This window comes from Saccopteryx leptura, chromosome 1, assembly GCF_036850995.1.
Source record: "Saccopteryx leptura isolate mSacLep1 chromosome 1, mSacLep1_pri_phased_curated, whole genome shotgun sequence".
In the NCBI taxonomy this organism is placed as follows: domain Eukaryota; kingdom Metazoa; phylum Chordata; class Mammalia; order Chiroptera; family Emballonuridae; genus Saccopteryx; species Saccopteryx leptura.
Genome location: NC_089503.1, coordinates 271,243,543 through 271,263,656, shown reverse-complemented (window position 1 = coordinate 271,263,656; position 20,114 = coordinate 271,243,543). Strand labels below are relative to the sequence as shown.

Below are 20,114 nucleotides of genomic sequence, written 5' to 3'. Positions count from 1 at the left end.
AGCCAGCCTAAAGGGATAAATGTACCCATGAAAAGACCAACTGCATCTAATACATACAACAAGAGGGAAAATAGTACCTTCAAGAAACATTCCTAGAACAAGAAAAACACATGGCCTGGAGGACAGCACCACCGAGCCCATCTCCTTCATAAAGACCACACAAAAATTACAGTCAGACACTGCTACCTAATACACAGACAAAATAGGCAGACAGAGAAATGTGACCCAAATGAATCAACAAGAGAAATTCCCAGTAAAAGAACTGAATGAGATGGAAGTAACCAAAATACCAGATGCAGAGTGTAGAATAATGATTGTTAGGTTGCTCAAGAATCTTAGAGCAACAATGTATGGACAAAATAAGCACCCACATAAAGAAATAGCAAGCATCAAAAAGGACATTGAAATCATAAAAAAGAACCAGTCAGAAATGGAAAACACAATATCAGAAATGAAGACTGCACTAGAAGGAATTAACAGCAGGCTGGATGAAGCAGAGGACTGAATCAGCAACCTAGAGAACAAGATAAATGAAAGCACTGAAGCAGAGCAGCAAAAAGAAAATGGGCTCAAACGTCTGAGGAACTCTAAGAGCGCTCTGTGACAACATGAAGAGAAACTACATCTGCATCATAGGGATTACTGAAGGGGAAAAGAGCAAACAAGGAATAGAGAACCTGACTAAAGACATCATAGCTGAAAATTTCCCTAAATTGGTGAAGGAAAAAGTCACACAAGTGCAAGCACAGAGAGTTCCATTAAAGAGGAACCCAAGGAGGCCTACAGCAAGACACATCATAATTAAAGTGCCAAAGTTAAGAGACAAAGAAAGAATACTAAAAGCTACAAGTGAAAAGCAGTTAAATTACCTGGACAGGAGCCCCCATAAGATGATATCCGACTTCTCAACAGAAACACTTGAGGCCAGAAGGAATTGGCAAGAAATATTCAAAGTGATGCAAAGCAAGAACCTACAAACAAGACTCCTTTATCCAGCAAGGCTATCTTTAAAATTGAAAGAGTAATAAAATCCTTCCCAGACAAAAAAAAAAACAACTCAAGGAATTCATTACAACCAAACTAGTACTGCAAGAAATGTTAAGGGGCATGCTGTAAAATAAAAGCAAAAGAAAAAGAGAGAGAGAGAGAGAGAAAGAAGAGTGTAGATTTAAAGAATAAGATGGCAATAAACAGCCTGACCAGGCGGTGGCGCAGTGGATAGAGCGTTGGACTGGGCCCAGGTTTGAGACCCCGGGGTTGCCAGCTTGAGCGCGGGCTCATCTGGCTTGAGCAAAAAGCTCACTAGCATGGACCCAAGGTCGCTGGCTCGAGCGGGGGGGGGGGGGGGGTTACTCAGTCTGCTGAAGGCCCACGGTCATGGCACATATGAGAAAGCAATCAGTGAACAGCTATGGTGTCGCAATGAAAAACTGATGATTGATGTTTCTCATCTCTCTCTGTTCCTGTCTGTCTGTCCCTATCTATCCCTCTATCTGACTCTCTCTCTGTCCCTGTAAAAAAATTAAAAAGACCAAAAAAAAGATGGCAATAAACAACTACATATCAATAATGACCTTAAATGTAAACGGATTAAATGCTCCAATCAAAAGACATAGGGTAGCTGTGTGGATAAGAAAATAGGACCTGTACATATTCTGTCTACAAGAGACCCACGTCAAAACAAAAGATACACATAGACTGAGAGTAAAGAGATGGAAAAAAGTATTTCACTCAAATGGAATTGAAAAAAAAGCTAGGGTAGCAATACTTATATCTGACAAAATAGACTTTAAAACAAAGCTATAGTAAGGGATAAAGAAGGTCACTATATAATGATAAATGGAGCAATCCAACAGGAATATATAACCATTGTAAATATCTATGCACCTCATATAAGAGCACCTAAATATATAAAGCAGATTTTGATGGACATAAAGGGCGAGATCAACAGCAATATTATAATAGTAGGGGATATTAATACCCCACTAATATCAATAGATAGCTCCTCCAAACACAAAATTAACAAAGAAATAGAGGCCTGGATTTAACAGATATCTTCAGAACCTTTCACCATAAACCAGGAGAATATACATTCTTTCAAGTGCTCATGGTACATTCTCTAGGATACATCACATGTTAGGACACAAAACGAGTCTCAATAAATTTAAGAAGACTGAAATCATATCAAGCATCTTCTCTGATCACAATGGCATGAAACTAGAAGTCAATTACAATAGAAAAACTGAAAAACATTCAAACACTTGGAGGCTAAATACCATGTTATTAAATAATGAATGGGTCAACAACGAGATCAAAGAAGAAATGAAAATTTTTCTTGAAACAAATGAAAATGAACATACAACAACTCAAAACTTATGGGACACAGCAAAAGCAGTCCTGAGAGGAAATTTCACAGCATTACAGGCATACCTTGAGAAACAAGAAAAAGCTCAAATAAACAATTTAACCCTGCATCTAAAAGAACTAGATAAAGACCAACAAATAAAGCCCAGAGGAAGTAGAAGGAAGCAAATAATAAAGATCAGAGTGGAAATAAATGACATAGAAGCTAAAGAAACAATACGGAGGATCAATGAAACCAAGAGCTGGTTTTTTGAGAAGGTAAACAAGATTGATGAACCTTTAACCAGACTCATCAAGAAAAAGAGAGAACTCAAATAAATAAAATTATAAATCAAAGTGGAGAAGTAACAACAGACACCACAGAAATAGAAAGGACTGTAAGAAAATACTATAAAGATCTGTATGTCAAAAAATTGGACAACCTAGGCGAAACAGAGAAATTCCTAGAAACATACAATCTTCCAAAACTTAATCTGGAAGAATCAGAAAACCTAAAAAGACCAATTACAACAACTGAAATTGAAACAGTTATCAAAAAACTCCCAGCAAACAAAAGTCCTGGACCAGATGGCTTCATAGGCGAATTTTACCAAATATTCAAAGAAGAATTAACACCTATTTTTCAAGCTATTTCAAAAAATTCAAGAGGAGGGAAGATTTCCATGCTCCTTTTATGAGACAAGCATAATCCTCATTCCAAAACCAGGTAAAAACACTACAAAGAAAGAAAACTATAGGCCAATATCCCTCGTGAACTTAGATGCTAAAGTTTTCAACAAAATATTAGCAAACCAGATCCAGCAATACATGAAAAAAAATCATACATCATGATGAAGTGGGATTTATTCTGAGAGGCAAGGATGGTACAATATTCACAAATCAATCAATGTGATTCATCACATAAACAAAAGGAAGGAGAAAAATTACATGATTTTATCAATAGATGCAGAAAAAGCATTTGATAAAATCCAGCACCCGTTTATGATCAAAACTCTCAGCAAAGTGGCAATACAGGGAACATACCTCAACATGATAAAAGCCATCTATGACAAACCCACGGTCAACATCATAATCAATGGGAAAAATTAAAAGCAAAAGCAATCCCCTTAAGATCAGGAACAAGGCAGGGGTGCCACCTTTTACCACTCTTACTCAACAAAATAGTTCTAGAAGTCCTAGCCACAGCAAAAAGACAAGAAGAAGAAATAAAAGACATCCAAATTGGAAAAGAAGTAAAACTATCGTTATTTGCTGATGACATGATACTGTACACAGAAAACCCTAAAGTCTCAGACAAAAAACTACAAGACCTGATAAATGAATTTGGCAAGGTGGCAGAATATAAAATTAATATTCAAAATCAGTAGCATTTTTATACACCAACAATAAACTGTCTGAAAGAAAAAATTAAGGAAACAATTCCCTTCACTACTGCAACAAATAAAATAAAGTACCTAGGAGTAAATTTAACCAAGGAGGTAAAGGACTTATACTTGGAAAATTATAAAACATTGATAAAAGAAATCAAGGAAGATACAAACAAGTAGAAACAAATACTGCATTCATGGATAGGAAGAATAAACATCATTAAAATGTTTACCCAAAGCAATCTATAAATTCAATGCAATTCCTATTAAAATACTAATGACATACTTCAAAGATATAGAACACATATTCCAAAAATTTATATGGAACCAAAAAAGAACATGAATAGCTTCCACAATCTTGAAAAAGAAGAATGAACTGGGAGGTATCACACTTCCGGACATCAAGTTATACTACAAGGCCATTGTACTCAAAACAGCCTGGTACTGGCATAAGAACAGGCATACAGATCAAAAGAACAGAACAGAGAACCCAAAAATAAACCCACGCCTTTACAGTCAATTGATATTTTACAAAGGAGGTAAGAGCATATACAGTGGAGTAAAGACAGTCTCTTTAAGATGTGGCACATATACACTATGGAATACTACTCAGCCATAAGAAATGATGACATCGGATCATTTACAGCAAAATGGTGGGATCTTGATAACATTATACGAAGTGAAATAAGTAAATCAGAAAAAAACAGGAACTGCATTATTCCATACGTAAGTGGGACATAAAAGTGAGACTAAGAGACATTGATAAGAGTGTGGTGGTTACGGGAGGAGGGGGGATAGAGAGAGGGAAAGGGGGAGGGGGAGGGGCACAAAGAAAACTAGATAGAATGTGACAGAGGACAATTTGACTTTGGGTGATGGGTATGCAACATAATTGAACAACAAGATAACCTGGACATGTTATCTTTGAATATATGTATCCTGATTTATTGATGTTGCCCCATTAAAAAAATAAAATTATTCCCTGGCAGGTTGGCTCAGCGGTAGAGCGTCGGCCTGGCGTGCGGGGGACCCGGGTTCGATTCCCGGCCAGGGCACATAGGAGAAGCGCCCATTTGCTTCTCCACCCACCCCCTCCTTCCTCTCTGTCTCTCTCTTCCCCTCCCGTAGCCAAGGCTCCATTGGAGCAAAGATGGCCCGGGCGCTGGGGATGGCTCCTTGGCCTCTGCCCCAGGCGCTAGAGTGGCTCTGGTCGCGGCAGAGCGACGCCCCGGAGGGGCAGAGCATCGCCCCCTGGTGGGCAGAGCGTCGCCCCTGGTGGGCGTGCCGGGTGGATCCTGGTTGGGCGCATGCGGGAGTCTGTCTGACTATCTCTCCCCAGCTTCAGAAAAATACAAAAAAAAAAAAAAAAAAGACAGTCTAATAAATGGTGTTGGGAGAATTGAACAGGTAAATGCAAAAAAATGAAACTAGACCACCATCTTACACCATTCACAAAAATAAATTCAAAATGGATAAAATACTTTAATGTAAGTCCCGAAACCATAAACATCTTGGAAGAAAACATAGGCAGTAAACTCTCCGATATCTCTCATAGCAATATTTTTGCTGATTTATCTCCATAGGCAGGTGAAATAAAGGATAGGATGAATAAATGGGACTATATCAAACTAAAAAGCTTTTGCATAGCAAAAGACACCATGAGCAAAATAAAAAGACAACCCACACAATGGGAGAACATATTAGCCAATATGTCTGATAAGGGGTTAATAACCAAAATTTATAAAGAACTTCTAAAACTCAACGCCAGGAAGGTAAACAATCCAATTAAAAAATGGGCAAAAGAACTGAACAGATGCTTCTCCAAAGAGGACATACTAATGGCCAATAGGCATATGAAAAATTGTTCAACGTCACTAATCAACAGAGAAATGCAAATAAAAACCACAATGAGATACCACCTAACACTTGTCAGAACAGCACTCATTAACAAAACAGCACACAAAAAGTGATGACGAGGGTGTGGAGAAAAGGGAACCCTTCTGCGCTGCTTGTGGGAATGCAGACTGGTAACGCCACTGTGGAAAACAAGATGGAGTTTCCTCAAAAAATTAAAAATTAAAAATTTCACCTGCCTTTTGACCCAGTCATCCTATTTTTAGGAATATATCCCAAGAACACCAAAACACTGATTCAAAAGAAAATATGCACCCCCATGTTTATTGCAGCATTTTTTACAATAGCCAAGATCTGGAAACATCCCAAGTATCCATCAGTGGACAAGTGGATTAAAAAGCTGTGGTACATATACACAACAGAATACTACACAGCTGTGAAAAAGAAGAAAATCTTACCTTTTGTGACAGCATGGATAAACCTGGAGATTATTATGCTCAGTGAAATAAGCCAGGCAGAGAAAGAAAAATATCATATGCTCTCACATATATGTGAAATCTAATGAACAAAGTGAACTGAGGAACGGAATAGAGGCAGAGGTGGGGTCACAGGGACCAAAGGGACAGCAGTCAGAGGGAAGGGGGATGAGGGGATGGGATCAGAAAAGGTAAAGGGATTAGTGAAACTATACATACATAACACAGAGATACAGACAACAGGACAGCAAATCCTAGAGGGAAAGGGTGATGGAATTAGGGGGAGGGGGCAAAGGGGGTATATAAATAGGGACACGGGGGTAGGGGTGAGGGAGGTATATTCAGTGAGACACTTGAATCCACATAAACACAATAAATAAAAATTAAAAAAAAAAAAAAAGAAACAGATCCCTGCATCTTCATGCTAATGCACTCTATCCGGTAGGCAAGTTAGATGTAAAGCACAAATGAGGATCAGAGGATTGCTTGGTGAGCATGGTATCAGGACAAAGAGAACTACTATTCAATCTCAATGTTTAATGGCATCAGGCTAAGGTGAAATCTTACTTTAAAAAAAAAAAAAAAGGCAGGACTAATTGTTATCTTGCCCAGGGCAATTTTGCCCACTTTAAAGTGGCTGGAGATGGCCAATATTAAGCTCTGCTGCTGACTGGACTTAACCAAAATGAAACAATACTGGCGGGCTAGGGTTGGGCAGAAATATTATTACTGAGAAAAACTTTTGGAGAAATTTTTATAAAACATGAAAAAATGTTAGGGAATTCCGAACAATTACAAACAACTAGGAATTATTTGCATCAACAATACAGAAATAAATATGAAGTTGTTTTAGATTAAAATTCATAAACCTGAGGTCTTTTTGAAAGAGGGGTTAACAGAGAAGATCATGTATCTCCCTTTATAAGAAGATATAGCAAGTTCAACTCCAAAATCCAGAAGTGGATATCAAATAATTAAAAACAACTTCCATATACTATCACTATATTCTTTCCATTCTAACTTTTATTAGTTGTAGTATTTTCAACTAACATTTATTGTAGAAAGTGTGTATGCCTTGTTTCAAAACCAAACCAGACCAAATCCTATGTCTAATCATCTTTGTAATGAAAGTATAACAGCATCTGGCAAAGTACAACACACAGTAGGCATTTAGTAAATGAATGATAGTGACTGAACTTTAATGGATTTTCAATAATATGTTTCACATATAATAACTTCCTTTAGATGATAAACTATGGAATCATTTAGTGTGATTTTTTAAATTAATTTCAGCAAGAGGAAGGACGAGAGATAGACAGACAGGAATATCAATTTGTTCCAGTATGTGCCCTGACACAAGATCAAGCCAACAACCTTTAATACTTCTGGATGATGCTCCAACCAATCAAGTTATTTGGCCAGGGCAGTGTGATATTAACCTTCAGAAACAAATTCTACTTGAATGATACATTGCAGAGGAGGCCAAAAGATTTATATGATTGATATATATATATATATATATATATATATATATATATATATATATATATTTGTTTGTTTTTTAGTGAGAGATCGGAAGGGAAGGAGAGGGGAGAGAGAGAAAGAGAGCAAGAAAGCAATTTTTTTTTTTTTTTTTTTTGCATTTTTCTGAAGCTGGAAACAGGGAGAGACAGTCAGACAGACTCCCGCATGCGCCCGACCGGGATCCGCCCGGCACGCCCACCATGGGGCGACGCTCTGCCCACCAGGGGGTGATGCTCTGCCCATCCTGGCGTCGCCATGTTGCGACCAGAGCCACTCTAGCGCCTGAGGCAGAGGCCACAGAGCCATCCCCAGCGCCCGGGCCATCTTTGCTCCAATGGAGCCTCGGCTGCGGGAGGGGAAGAGAGAGACAGAGAGGAAAGCGCGGCGGAGGGGTGGAGAAGCAAATGGGCGCTTCTCCTGTGTGCCCTGGCCGGGAATCGAACCCGGGTCCTCCGCACGCTAGGCCGACGCTCTACCGCTGAGCCAACCGGCCAGGGCAAGAAAGCAATTTTTTATATGTGCCCTGACCAGGAATCGAACCTGCAACCTTGGCATATCAGGACGATGTTCTAACCAATTGAGCTACCCAGCCAGGGTTTACCCTTAGTCTTGATTAAATAATATCTTTTAGAGATTAGCTTAATATTAAGTAAATATGTTTCCTTCTAACAAGATATGAAGAGACTTTAAAAAATTCAAATTAAACAAAACTAAGAACAGAAGTGACCAAAGTATTACCAAGAATGATCTAGATGACTAGCACTTATTATACTGCAAATTTATTCCTTTAATGGATTTAACACTGTTCTTTTGTCTTTTACTAAAGCCTTTTATTTGGCTAGAAAAAGAACAGGATACAATTTGCAAGTCTAGAATTCCTGGACTGATAAAAACAACACTAAGTATTCTTGAATTTCCCTTTCAGGTGTTTTCTCTAGACTCCCCTATTCATTAACGGAGACACTACCAATAGTTAATTAAGTTCAACATTCTTTTGTTTATCAAGCCTGGGGAAAAAAGATAACAAATTTGGAACCCAGGCCATCTATAAATAGATGTGGTATCTCTAACCATTTACCATCAAACTTCTGAAGTAGGAAAACAGAACTGCTTTACCTGGCTGGTAAAATATACTATATAACTGGTGGTTTTACCTTAGTTTTCATGTTCTACAATTCAGAGGAAAGAGTAACTTTAATACTATCGTATTACCTTCAAGTATAAAATTTTCCTAAATTCAACATTAGTTGCAACCATTATGCCCTAAGGCCCTTAGGTTAGCTATTATGTATGCTGGTCCTTAATGACAGGGCAGCCACATCTTCCTTTCTCTAAGAGGGACACTCCAAAGAGAAAGAAATTCAGTCAGGTGAGGGTTCGAGTCCCAGCCCTTTTACTAGTTGTATTCTTTTCAACTGACATTTACTGTAGATATACACTACATGCTAACACTGCATGAAGTACAGTACTGAGAACATGAAGACTGTAAAATACAGTCCCTGCCCTTAAGGAGTTTCACAATCTTACGAGAACACAAAGGTAGGGGTTGGCTTTAAGGGAAAGTGTAGTCAAAGGCTTAGTAGAGGAGGAGATGCTTGAACTGAACTCTGAGGGTACAGGGGAGATAAGAGTTCACAAGTCAGATGGACAGGGCAGAGGAGAGAACAGTGTAAGGGCACAAGGCAGACGGACACACCTGAGTGTCAAGAATGGCTTGAGTACATTGAGTGAAATAGCAGAAGATGAACTTGGAAAGACACATAAGAATCATAATAAAATATTTTGCCATGTTAAAAATTATCCTGAGCATAAATGGAAGTCAGCCAAGGCTTTTCATTAAATGAAGAACAGCAAATAAAGAACATGTATTGAGTGCTTACTAAGTACCAAGATCTCTTCTAAGAATGTTCCATGTTTTAATGCATTTAATCCTCCTAGCCACCCCTATCTGATTGCCACTTTGGACAGACTATGCTAGTATGGGGCAGGTGGCAAACGGGCTAGTTGTAGATTAGACTACATCAGGATAGGGGGACTCAATAATAAATAGTCAGGGGTTACAAACTGGTGCCCTGCCACCATATTTTGTTTGGCTTGCACTATGATTTAAAAATTAGAAGAGTTCACATAAAAATCCAGATTTCTGGTTCCTCTTAAAAAAAATCAGACCTGTCAAATATAAGCCCACATTTCTGCCAGGAAATAGAGTGCTGGAACAGAGAAGAAGCAGCCTCTTAGCAACACCACATCCTGACAGAGTCCACCAACTTTCTATCTCTGATGCCCAGCTTCCTTCACTCATTTTATTTAGCTGTAAGCTTTATTACCTGCTTCCTTTAAGCATTTGAGATTACAATCCTTTTTAAGATAGTAGCAGAAGGGCTCAACTACTCAGCTGGAAAGATTGAAATCTATAATTACCTCTGGATTTCAGATTTGGATGAACAGAGTAAATGGTCCTATCATTCATTAGTAAGCACAGGAAGTACGAGAAGAGCTAACTTGGTGAGGAAAGAAAAGAATTTCAAGGCTCATCCTGCCTGAGTGACTTAACCAGACTAGGGACGCACATCTCTAAGATGGAGATAACACATGTCAATTGCACAGCATTGATGTGACCCTTCAATGGTGGTGGCAGAGCACAGAGTGAAGAGCTAGGCTGCTTGAATCTGAATTCTAGCCCAGACACTCACTTGGCTATGTGACTATAAGCAACTACTTAAACTTTCTGTGCTACATTTGCCTGTTGACAAAAATAAACAAAACAATGTCTAACTTGTGTACATGCTGATTATGTTAACACAAGACTTATAAAAGTTAGGAGAGTTAATACTTCTGAAAGACTTAGAACAGTGCCTGGCACAGAGAAATGTCAGGTGTTAGATAAATTAAATGAGAAACCATTTTAATACCTCTCTTGACTCCTATTAAATGTGCACAAATGATTTTCTTCCCTTCCCTGACTAATAATCTTCATAATCACTCCTCCTGCCTTGGGCTGCTATCCTAAATTAGTTTGTAAATTTAGTCTCTAATGCACATTCCCTATTTATCCTAGTCTTAAAATCTGCTTGATCTGACAAATTAGATTGCTTTTAATGGAGAGAAGAGAGAAATGTACCAAAAAATACGCAACAGTTTCTTAAACAGAAAGACTTGAAGTAAAAAAAAATACTCTTCATATAAGTCGTGCTAGAACTTAGTAGTGATTTGAGGATATAAAACTAGTGTAGAAAGAAGTGTTCCAGGAAAGAACTATTTGCTTCTCTCACAAGATGCAGTAATTCTTATGAGGCAACAGACCTTTTATTTATAATCTGATTAACATTTAGTGTCAAGAGCTTTCGTTTTGTTTTTAATTAGTTAATGTGCTTCTCTGCATTTGGTGTGTGCCCTATTCACTAGTCCAGAGGAGCAAATTTATAGATACATTTTTTTTTTGGTGAGTCATAAGCCTGGTGGTGATAGCACAATGGTGCTATCATTACCATTTTTATTTTCAGTACTGTTTTAGAGACTTTTTTTCCTGCTAACAAAAATATACAAGAACTGAGTTCCCAAAAATTTTTCTGGCTATAGTAATGCTATTATGGCAGACTACTTGAGTATGTTTTTCCAACTAAAAATTCCTCTGAACTTTTTTTTTTAATTTTTACCTGAAAGCTTTATTACCTGCTTACAGGTAAATTATCTGCAAAGAGAAGAAAAAGTGTTTATGAACCAAATATAAACAATTAAACTAGGAGATAAATTTGCCAAACGAAGTAACAATTTTATCTAAAAACTGGCCAGTTTATAGATCTTTTTGTTTATGTAAGGTAGCATTTTTCTAAAAAATATTCCAAAAAAAGCCATTTTTCTTATAATATTAACATAACTGAATTCTCTATTGCTATATCCCTATCTAATAATACATTAAATTTCCTCTGCAAAAGACAGACGGTCAACTGAATCTCCCAAGTTATAGTTAACTTAAAAAAATTAACTACCTCAGATATTTATATATATATAATTTAACAACACAATGGGAAACAATATCAATTTTTAGATAGTATAAGTATCCCTAAAAGAATTTTAAATCTACTTCTATTACCATATTTCCCCATGTATAACACACATTTTTCAAAATATTTGGGGTCTAAAAACTGGGTGCATCTTATACAGTAGTTGTATTTCTTTTACTTGCAATTCCCGCTTTTTTGCACTTGTTGTCTTTGTGCTCAGTTTCACACTTGTTACAGGTATATTACGGTAGGTTACATTTTGCCACGTTCTGCCCAGAAATGGCTCAGAAAAGCGTTTCGTACAGTGCTGAATTCAGGTTGAAAGTGATCCAGTTTGCAAAAGTGAATGGAAATCGTGCTGCTGAACATAAGTTTGGCCCTCCTCCAACTGAGAAATCAATCCAAGACTGGGTACGGGAAGAAGAAACCCTACTGAAAATGCCACAGCAGAAGAAGGCCATGAGAGACAAGTCAGTTAAACGGCCTGATTTAGAGAGGGGATTGAAGACATGGGTTGAAGAGCAAAGGGCAATTGGAATTCCTGTGTCCACAAAGATGGTTCAGCATGAAGCAAGAAAAATTGATGATGAAAAAGAAGTTACTGATTTCAAAGGAGGACACAATTGGTGCTTCAGATTCAAGAAATGGAATAGACTAAGCATGTGTATACTCACCAGACTTGCCCAAAAGATGCCTGAAAGCTATGAGCAGAAGGTCCCTGAATTTCATCATTTTGTCATTCAGTGTCGGAAGACACATCAGTTTGAATTGGGACAGATTGCAAATATGGATGAAGTCCGCCTTCAATCTGATGTCCCAAGTAACATAACTGTTGATAAGAAGGAAGCAAAAACTGTAACTGTGAAGACAAGTGGACATGAAAAGAACCATTATACTGTTGTTCTAGTTTGTTGTGCTGAAGGAACCAAGCTGCCTCCTATGCTGATTTTCAAAGGCAAAACAATGCCAAAAAGAAGACATTCCTCGAGGAGTGATTGTCCATGTTCATGACAAGGGTTGGACGGATCAGGATGAGATGAAGATCTGGTTTGAGAAAGTTTGGAGGAGACCAGGTGGGCTCTTATGCAAACCTGCCCTATTGGTGCTTGATCAGTTCAGGGCACATGTAACAAAAAACACAAAGAAGACTGCTGTAGGGCAAAAAACAAAACTTGCTGTCATACCTGGAGGCTTGACATCCCAGCTCCAACCACTTGATGTTAGCATCAACAAACCCATCAAAGCTGCCATGAGAGACAAATGGAACCAGTGGATGAAGTCTTCTGGGAACAATTTGAAACGAGCAGGAAGAGTGAAGAAACCAACTATCGGAAAAGTTTGTACCTGGGTGAAAAGATCCTGGGATAATATCAAATTTCAGATCACTGTCAAGTCATTTAAGAAGTGTGGCATTTCAAATGCCATAGATAGAACTGAGTATGAGGCAATATATGAAGACAGTGATTTCTCATCAGACACAGATGAGGACAAACTAATGGATGAATAAAACTTGAATTCAACAAGTTTATGTAATACCTTTTTTTTCAAATTTCAGGCCCCAAAATTAAGGTGTGTCTTATACATGGGAATGGCTTATACATGGGGAAATACAGTAACTGATAAACACACAAGCACACACAAAACCACACTGACTTCGATTAGGCTAAAAGAGGGAGAAAAAAAATCACAATTTGCAAGGCAAGAAGTGGAAGACACAGAGAGGGGAGGAAAACAGAAAGTGAGGGGGCCCCAAGTGAGGACTTCGAAGTTACTGATTTCAAAGGAGGACACAATTGGTGCTTCAGTGTTCAAGAAACGGAATAGACTAAGCATGTGTATACTCACCAGACTTGCCCAAAAGATGGGGCAAAGGACTTCAAAGTTTGTAAAGGAGAAACTTTCAGAGATAAAACAAAATTAAAAATAACATGCTAAACAAAAATTAATAGACTATATATGTAAAAACTGTATCTTTTATTCATACATAGAATCCACATATTTAGAAATTTATAGATATGAATCTAGTAGCCTTGAGATATTCTTGGAGAGAACAAAGTGAGAACGAGAAAGAGAAAGAAAGAAAGAAACAAAGAAACAAACAAACAATGATCTAGGGGATTCTGGCCTACCAGATTTAACCTATGACTCTGAATTAGCAGTCTGAAGGAATAAACAAAGATATCTAATGCACCCAAAAGGAACTATCCTTCCATTTACCTTGTCAGTTGAACCATGCTTCATCTATTTCCCACAACCCAACATCATGTTTTCTTCTGTATTTTCTAATTCTGTTATGAAAAATATGAGTCAGGGAACATACAAAATTATTATTATTTTTAAGCGAGAGACATAGACAGGAAAGGAGAGGATAAGAAGCATTAATTTGTAGTTGCAGCACATTTGTTCTTCATTGATTGCTTCTCATATGTGCCTTGATGGGGGAGGGGCGGTTTCAGCCAAGTCAATGATCCCTTCCTCAAGCCAGTGACCTTGGGTTCAAGCCAGTGAGCTTGGGCTTCAAGCCACCAACCTTTGAGCTTAAGCCAGTGACCATGGGATCAAGTCAACATCCCATACTCAAGCTGGTGAGCTTGCCCTCAAGCCAGTGACCTCAGGGTTTTGAAACTGGGACCCCAGCGTCCCAAGTTGATGCTCTATCCATTGCACCACCACTATTCAGGCCATACAAAATGATTATTTTTATTTTTATTTTATTTTATTTATTCATTTTTAGAGAGGAGACAGAGAGAGAGAGACAGAGAGAGAGAGAGACAGAGAGAGAGAAGGGGGGAGGAGCCGGAAGCATCAACTCCCATATGTGCCTTGACCAGGCAAGCTCAGGGTTTCGAACTGGCGACCTCAGAATTTCCAGGTCGACGCTTTATCCACTGTGCCACCACAGGTTAGGCCCAAAATTATTTTTTAAATAAAGAGTTCAACTTAAAGTTTTAAAATTGTTTAAAATGTTAATTTTAAAGACAGACATTTAAAAATGAGAAAATAATCCTGTTCACAAAAGTAGCGAGGAGGAGGAGATGGAGAACATTTATAAAATACCTAAGAATAGCTTGATCAAAAAAACATTGGCCTCTTTAATGAGGAACTCTAATGATAGATTATGGAAAGAAGAGAAGAATTATTTAATTATGATGCTAGAACAACTGGTTATCTATTTGGAAAAAAATGTAAGTCAGATATATGTGTCAATCCAAAGGGCAAAATAAATTTCAAATGGTTCAAAAGGGTAAACATAAAAACTAAAGACATAGTTTTGGGAAAACTGCAAAATAACAGTGTATATTACAAGTATATATTAAAGGTATATATTAAAAAGAATAAATCACATTTCTTAAAATATATAGATATAAAGCTCAAAACAGCTACTTTTAATATTAAAGTTGAAAAGGGCCAATAAAGAACCTGATAAAAGATAAACACTATATAAATAAAAATAGCCAACAAACATGAAAAATGTTCAATTTCACCAGTAAATCAAAGTCATGAGAACTTTATGGTAGTGCATTATGTTTCCTATATAAAAGTAGCAACAATTTAGAGGAAAACCCTTGGGCTCCAATCTACCAAAAGACTTTCTCATACCCTATTTGAACTTACACATGTTTTTTCCCTAGTTTTATTGAGATATAATCGATATATAAAATTATGTAACATTAAAGTGTACAATGTAATGATCTGACATGTGTATACTGTAAAATGTTACTACAAAAAGGTGAGTTAACACATCCATTTCCTTACAAATTTTTTTGTGTTTGGTGAGAACTTTTAAGATCTACTATTTGAGCAACTCTGAGTATAGTACTGTTAACTACAGTCATCATGCTGTACACTACATCCCCAGTACTTACAACTGGAAGTTTGTACACTTTGACCATCTTTACCCATTCCCATTTACCCATCCACCCATGGCAACAATTATCTGCTCTGTTTCCGTTTTTTTAAGAATCCACACACACGTACAAGGGGTCCTTGGGTTACGACAGTCTTGACACACGACATTTCAAGTTTACCACACTCACTCCCATAAAAATTTTAAAAAATTGAGACGAGAGTATTTTGGCTTATGCCATTAGCATCATACTTATAGACTACGTGGGTGAACTAGTTTGGTTGCGCATGGTGGAAGAATATGCAGTAACATGGCATATGAGTGAGGGCATTGCCGTCCCCCAGCACGCTTACCTACCTACACCATTTTGGACTGTTAATAGCGGAAATGTTCTATCTCTGTTAGGCTAAAGTGTGTTTCGAGTTACACCAAAATTCAGGTTATGTCACTGTCGAAGGAACGAAACTATGTCGTAACACAAGGATCCTCTGTATTGCTCTTTTTAGGTTCAACCTATTTGAAGTCTGTTGGGCCTTTGTAATCTGGATGCCCATTTCTCTTTCCAATTTTGTAGTTTTCAGACACTATTGCTTTACATAGACATTCTGTCCCTTACTCTTTCTCTTCTCCTTTTGAGATTCTCATAATGCATACTTTTATCTCTTGGCTTTCTTTACTTTTTTTCATTCTTTTTTCTTTTTGCTCCTCTGACTGAATAACTTCAAATGACCTTCTTATAGTTCACCAATTCTTCCTTCTCCTTGGCCAAGTCTGTTGTTGAAGCTCTTAACTGACGTCTTCAGTTTAATAATATTCCTCAGGTCTAAGATTTGTTTGATTTTTTGTTTGTTTCTATTTCTTTGTTGAACTTTTCATTTTGTTTGTGCATCATTTTTCTTATTTCATTTAGTTGTCTGAGCATTCTTGAAGTTCACTGAACTTCTTTAAGAGGATTATTCTGAATTCTTTAACAGAGAGTGTACAAATCTCCATTTCTTTAGGGTTATTGGAGTTTCCTTTATTGGTGTCGTTTACCTGATTCATTGTGTTCTTAATTCCCTATGTTGGTATCTACTCATTTAGGTAAGTGGTCTCCTGCTCCAGACTTTATAGGTTCGCTTGGGCAGAGAAAGAGCTTCACCAATCAGTTCAGCTTAGAATGCTGGTAGTGCCTGTGAGAAAACAGGTTTTTCTATCAGGGTCTCTAGTCAAACAAGGTCACTGGGAGGGGTCCCTGGTCATATGGGGCTGCTGACTATATTCCCAGGCAGGCTGGGGCCACTGGTTGGACTCCGTGATTGGACACAGCTAAGGCCTGGTCTCTGTAATCTCTCCTGGTTGGGTGGGATCCCAGCTGTGCTTCCTGACCAAATGGTGCTGCTAACTGGACTCCATACTGAGGCAGGGTCACAGGCAGAGTTCTGAGGTCAGATGAGGCCTCTGATTATGCTCTGTAATCGAACAGGGCTACAGGCTGTGTCCTGAAGTTGGACAGGACCTCAGGCTGGGCTTCATGATAAGGTAGTAGCTATGCTCCACTATTAGACTAGCCAGCTTTTCTTGTTTAGAGGAGCCTCCAGCTATATCCTGCATTTAAATGGGCTAGAGCCTGACCAGGCGGTGGCGCAGTGGATAAAGCATCGGACTGGGATGCAGAGGACCCAGGTTCAAGATCCCATGCTCGCCAGCTTGAGTGCAGGCTCATCTGGTTTGAGCAAAGAGCCCACTAGCTTGAACCCAAGGTCACTGGCTCCAGAAAGGGGTTGCTCGGTCTGCTGAAGGCCCGAGGTCAAGGCAAGTATGAGAGGGCAATCAATGAACAACTAAGGTGTTGAAACGCGCAATGAAAACTAATGATTAATGATTCTCAACACTCTCCGTTCCTGTCTGTCTGTCCCTGTCTATCCCTCTCTCTGACTCACTCTGTCTCTGTAAAAATAAATAAATAAATAAATAAATAAATAAATAAATAAATAAATAGGCAGTTTGCTGTCCAAACTCCCACATCAGGTGTGGTGTCAGGGTATACTCTGCAAATGGATGGGGTCATTGGCTGGCTCCCTCTCTGGATGAGGCCCCAGGCTGTGTTCAAAAACTGGGCAAGGCCATAGATTGGGTTCTGCTGCATGGCAGGGCTGAAGGGCAGGTTCCACAGCTGGGCGGTATCACAGACTAGACTCCAAGGCTGCTCAGGATCACTGTCAGGCTCCCTGCTTATGTGCAGTAAGAAACTATACTTAAAAAGGTTGCTTAGCCCTCACCAGTTGGCTCAGTGGTAGAGCATCGGCCTGGCGTGCAGGAGTCCCGGGTTCAATTCCCGGCCAGGGCACACAGGAGAAGCGCCCATCTGCTTCTCCACCCCTCCCCCTCTCCTTCCTCTCTGTCTCTCTCTTCCTCTCCTGCAGCCGAGGCTCCATTGGAGCAAAGTTTGCCCGGGCACTGAGGATGGCTCTGTGGCCTCTGCCTCAGGCACTAGAATGGCTCTGATTGTGGCAGAGCAACGCCCCAGATGGGCAGAGCATCGCCCCCTGGTGGGCATGCCGGGTGGATCCCGGTTGGGCGCATGCGGGAGTCTATCTGACTACCTCCCCATTTTCAACTTAAGAAAAATACACGGCCTAGCGTGCGGAGGACCCGGGTTCGATTCCCGGCCAGGGCACACAGGAGAAGCGCCCATTTGCTTCTCCACCCCTCCGCCGCGCTTTCCTCTCTGTCTCTCTCTTCCCCTCCCGCAGCCAAGGCTCCATTGGAGCAAAGATGGCCCGGGCGCTGGGGATGGCTCCTTGGCCGCTGCCCCAGGTGCTAGAGTGGCTCTGGTCGCAACATGGCGACGCCCAGGATGGGCAGAGCATTGCCCCCTGGTGGGCAGAGCGTCGCCCCATGGTGGGTGTGCCGGGTGGATCCCAGTCGGGCGCATGCGGGAGTCTGTCTGACTGTCCCTGTTTCCAGCTTCAGAAAAATGAAAAAAGAAAAAAAAAAAAGAAAAGAAAAATACAAAAATTCTTAAAAAAAAAAAAAGTTGCTTAACAGTATTCAAGCAGGTCTATAGGAGGTCTGGGGTAGGTGGTGCTTCAGCCTCAGCCCTGGATTTTGGAATTTTCACAATGGTGTCTTGCCACAGATAGTTAGTTACTAGCTGGTCTTCTGTGAGGAGGACCGAAGTTGGGAATGACCTATGTCATCACTTTGACAGTATTACTCCCTCTGCTAATGTTAACTGTTAGAGCTATATAACCCTTTCCAATAGGGACTAGGACAATTGTATCAAGAACCTTTTAGATTTTTATATCTTTTGACATAATAATTCCACCTTTAGGAATCTATCATAAAAAAAATAATCAAAATTGCACCAAAGATTTGTAGTTTTTAATTAAATCAAAGCATTGTTTAAAATAGCATACAAAACAAATGTTTAAAATTAGGTAAAATGATTAGTGGAATTATGATAATATGATATGAAATGCCTTAGAAATAACAGTGAAGAAAATTCCCCCCCAAAACTTAACAGCCTGAGAAATAATATTAAGTTACAAAGTTCTATTTTTTTTTTTTTTTTTTTTTGTATTTTTCCGAAGCTGGAAAGGGGAAGAGACAGTCAGACAGACTCCCACATGCGCCCGACCGGGATCCACCCGGCGCGCCCACCAGGGGGCGACGCTCTGCCCACCAGGGGGCAATGCTCTGCCCCTCCGGGGCGTCGCTCTGTTGCGACCAGAGCCACTCTAGCGCCTGGGGCAGAGGCCAAGGAGCCATCCCCAGTGCCCAGGCCATCTTTGCTCCAATGGAGCCTCGCTGCGGGAGGGGAAGCGAGAGACAGAGAGGAAGGAGAGGGGTAGGGGTGGAGAAGCAGATGGGCGCCTCTCCTATGTGCCCTGGCCAGGAATCGAACCCGGGACCCCTTGCACGCCAGGCCGACGCTCTACCACTGAGCCAACCGGCCAGGGCTAAAGTTCTATTTTTATATAAAATATGAACTCTATGGAAAAAAAGGGTAAGTTATGGATCACTTAAATTTTGTCCTTTATCATTGTTTTGAATTTCCCAGTATTTCCATAAGGGAAACAATCATTTTTATAATAAGAAGAAAGCAATTAAGAGTAATTGTGTGCGAGCAGACATGGGAGCAGTAAAACGAAATCAACTTGCACTTTTCAGCCCAGAGAGAGTTTTTTTCTAGGGGCCACGGAATGTGGATTTTTTTCCTATGAACCAAATTCTTAGTTCTGGCTTAGTGGAGGATTATAAAGAACAGCAGAAAGAGTCTGAAGTCATGAACTAAAACTAAAGACCAACAGTAAGACTAACGGAAATTTTGAAAATTTTTTCAGTCATCTCTTAAACCTCTCTTTAGGGAGAGTTTTTTGTTGGCTTACACTTGTGCATATTTACAAAGGCTCAAGCTGTCAATTTCTTCTCAAAGAGCTTTTCTACTAGTGACTCAAAAAGCCCTTATCAAAATCAAAAAAGGAGGAAACACAAATCTTAGCCAAGTTAACTTCAAGTCTTATTTTAGGTAAGAAAACTAGTCATCCAAAATTATAAGACAAAATAAATGTTCTAGCTTTAAAGAAAATCCCCACTTTTCTTTACTCCTACTTAATCTGTTTTAAAGGAGATAATGCCTGACTTAAAACACCAGTACAACCAAAAATGTCTATTTCGTACTAAAAGGTGAAAG

General features: G+C 39.3%; 1 protein-coding gene across 9 annotated transcripts in view; it reads right to left on the bottom strand.

Annotated features, from left to right (window-relative positions):
* STK38L (serine/threonine kinase 38 like) overlaps positions 1-20,114 on the bottom strand; it is a 101,303-nt gene that overhangs the window by 42,596 nt on the left and 38,593 nt on the right. For 2 of the 9 annotated variants that reach the window (XM_066353358.1, XM_066353379.1), the window contains 4 exons: positions 16,472-16,608; positions 13,807-13,877; positions 12,774-12,914; positions 12,264-12,418 (listed from right to left, as the gene is read on the bottom strand). The exons of 3 other annotated variants lie outside the window; for them this stretch is intronic. In XM_066353358.1, coding sequence (XP_066209455.1) covers positions 12,264-12,418; positions 12,774-12,914; positions 13,807-13,823 — 313 coding nt within the window. In that variant the 5' untranslated portion in view covers positions 13,824-13,877; positions 16,472-16,608. Of the gene's footprint in view, positions 1-12,263; positions 12,419-12,773; positions 12,949-13,806; positions 13,878-16,471; positions 16,609-20,114 lie in introns of all 9 variants that reach the window. 4 more of the 9 variants (XM_066353368.1, XM_066353390.1, XM_066353424.1 and 1 more) reach the window with 4 other exon arrangements.